Here is a 2468-nt window from a genome sequence, read left to right on the forward strand (position 1 = left end):
TCTCAATTTCACCATGTTATATTGCAGAGTTTATAATTATTCTGATTAATAGGGTTTAGTACTGTGTTCACTTGCCTTTTCTCTTTGGACTTTGTCAGTAATGTACAATTATTTTATATGTAACAAATAGGACTACAAGATTATGAAACTGCCCTTAAGATTAACCCTGGAAATCTGAATGTGAAATCTGATGCTGAAAAGATTCGTCAGATCCTCCAAGGCTCCTGTTCCATCCCAGAATAAATGAGTGTGTATCCCACTGCTACAGCTATATGTTAACATTAAACAGTTTTCTTATTAAACTATAATTGTTTACCAGGTATCCATTCATGTATGTGAATAACTCCATGTCTGTAAATGTCCAATGAATGGCCTATTGTTTTTATCCATTATTTATCAAACTTCTTAGTTCATTTCAGGCTGAAAAATAAATGTTTACCCCATGGGTACATCTAAAATATCTGTAAAGCGCCAAATGGTCAGAATTCCACAAATATTACATTTGTCTTTATTATGCAAAATGTGTCAAAAATGTGGTACTTGTGTTTGTTGCTTTTGGAGTAAGACGTTTCACATTGGATAGAGTCGGAGGTATAGATAAGAGGGTGGAACATATGAGTTGTGCTCCTAGCTCCATAAAATATATAAAAGGAACAGATGTTCTAAGCCTAGAAAAGTGATAAAGTGATAAAGTACCACTCGACCAGCTCCTAACTGCCATTTTAAAACACAGCTTGTAACATGGCAGTTAGAAGCTGATTGGCTGGTGCTTTATCACACTCCACTTTATTACTTTTCAAGGCTTTGTGCATTGAGCCCTCAGATTATTTTGAGTCAAGTTTGAATATGTTGGGGCTGATAGAAAGTTGGGTACTTGTGTAATATCTGGGCGCCCGATGCGATTGATTGTATACCTTAACTTAAGCCATACAATCAATTGCGATGGACGCGATTTTTCGGAAAAATCGCGTCCATCACATGCAAACAAATCGCATGCGATGGATGTGATTTTTCCATAGGATTCAATGTTAAATGGTCCTGTTCATACCCTAACTATCCAAGTGGGCATGGATTTGATTTTATATAGCGTGGCGAGCGCAGCGAGCCACCGAGCCTGAAGCGCAGCGACCCCCGCGAGGGGACGCGGATTACTTAAAATGTATTCCGCGGTGGCTTGCCAAGCTTCGGGCTCGGTGGCTCGCTGTGCTCGCCACGCTATATAAAATCAACTCCATGCCCACTTGGATAGTGGGGGTATCAACAGGACCATTTAACATGTCAAATCGCATGCGATCTACTGGCGCCGTGAAACTACACAAGTACCGAAGTTTGTTTTTCAGTCTCTCCTTTGGCACAATTTCTTAACAGTTTCTTTGATGGGAGGCATATAAAGGGGGAGGAGCCGGTCACACACATTTAAATTTAAAGTGCCAGCTCCCCTAATCACACGTCTATACCCCCAATGTAAATGGCTATTCCAGTGAAGTACAAAATAACCTGCCAAAGAGCCTAGCCCCTTCAGATGACTCGGGTTGCCTATTTATACTGCATGCTAAGTAGGTCTTTTCTTGGTCGAAGCATGGTTGCTACCCAGTAGGATTCCCAAGTCACTGGACCCAGGTTTTTTTTTGAGGGAGCCCTGACATAGGTTGCCATGGCAACAACCCAGGTTTTAGTGGCAGTGGAAAAAGGATTATTATAAAGGCTCCAGAACCTTGGTTATAACGTGATTATGATAGACTGTATGTAAGCACATTCATTTCCTAGGTGCATATTCATAAAGGTTAGTGATGTGAATAAAGCAAACAAAGCTGGAGCAGATGTTCCTGTGCCTGTGTCTGTGCAATTAGTCTTAATAGTCACTTATTCTCTAAACAGTCTCTGTGAGATGAAGTCTGCACCATGCTGTGATTACAGTAAGATGAGCAATCTGGAACTGTTATGGACCATACACATGGGGCGATTACAGTCCCATCTGAAATTAAGCAACAATCGCTACGTGAGTATGGCCCCCACCAACGTGCGATCCTAACTTGTATAGTCACCGGCCCGTTTGCTCGGGGGGCATGGGTCGTGCCCATGGGAATGCCCAGTTTTTCATGGGCGTTCCCATGGTAATTTGGCCATGATGTGGGTGTCTGATGTCACCAGAAGTCAGCTGCGCACCCTCTTGCCGTGCAAATCTGGAGAGTGACTTAGATTTGCAAGCACTTTAGAAATCATTTGATGGTCGTCAACCATCGAATGATTTCTGCCCCACAAGCAAGCTGCTAATGGATGTTTAGGGAAAACATCCATTCGCATGCGTGTGGGGAAAATGTGTGTGCGTACGGCGGGCGTTCGTGCGGGCAGCGTTTAGTCGAATTTCGCACCTTTGCAAGTCACCCAGAATGACCCCCATAATCTGTATCATTCTTCCCTCAAAGTGCTGTGCTTGTTGCCTGATCTAAAAACACAAAACAAAAATG

The 2468-nt window shown here is 42.5% G+C and overlaps 1 protein-coding gene across 1 annotated transcript in view; it reads left to right on the forward strand.

Moving 5' to 3' along the window:
- The window catches only part of DNAAF4 (dynein axonemal assembly factor 4), a 38314-nt gene extending 37852 nt beyond the window's left edge, over nt 1-462 (forward strand). Inside the window, exon 9 of the mRNA XM_083183866.1 lies at nt 131-462. Within this exon, the coding sequence (XP_083039992.1) occupies nt 131-243 (113 nt within the window). The 3' untranslated portion in view covers nt 244-462. The remainder of the gene's footprint in view (nt 1-130) is intronic.
- The last annotated feature ends 2006 nt before the right edge of the window (nt 463-2468 follow it).

Source organism: Crinia signifera, chromosome 4, assembly GCF_055691185.1.
Source record: "Crinia signifera chromosome 4, ASM5569118v1, whole genome shotgun sequence".
Taxonomy (NCBI): Eukaryota; Metazoa; Chordata; class Amphibia; order Anura; family Myobatrachidae; genus Crinia; species Crinia signifera.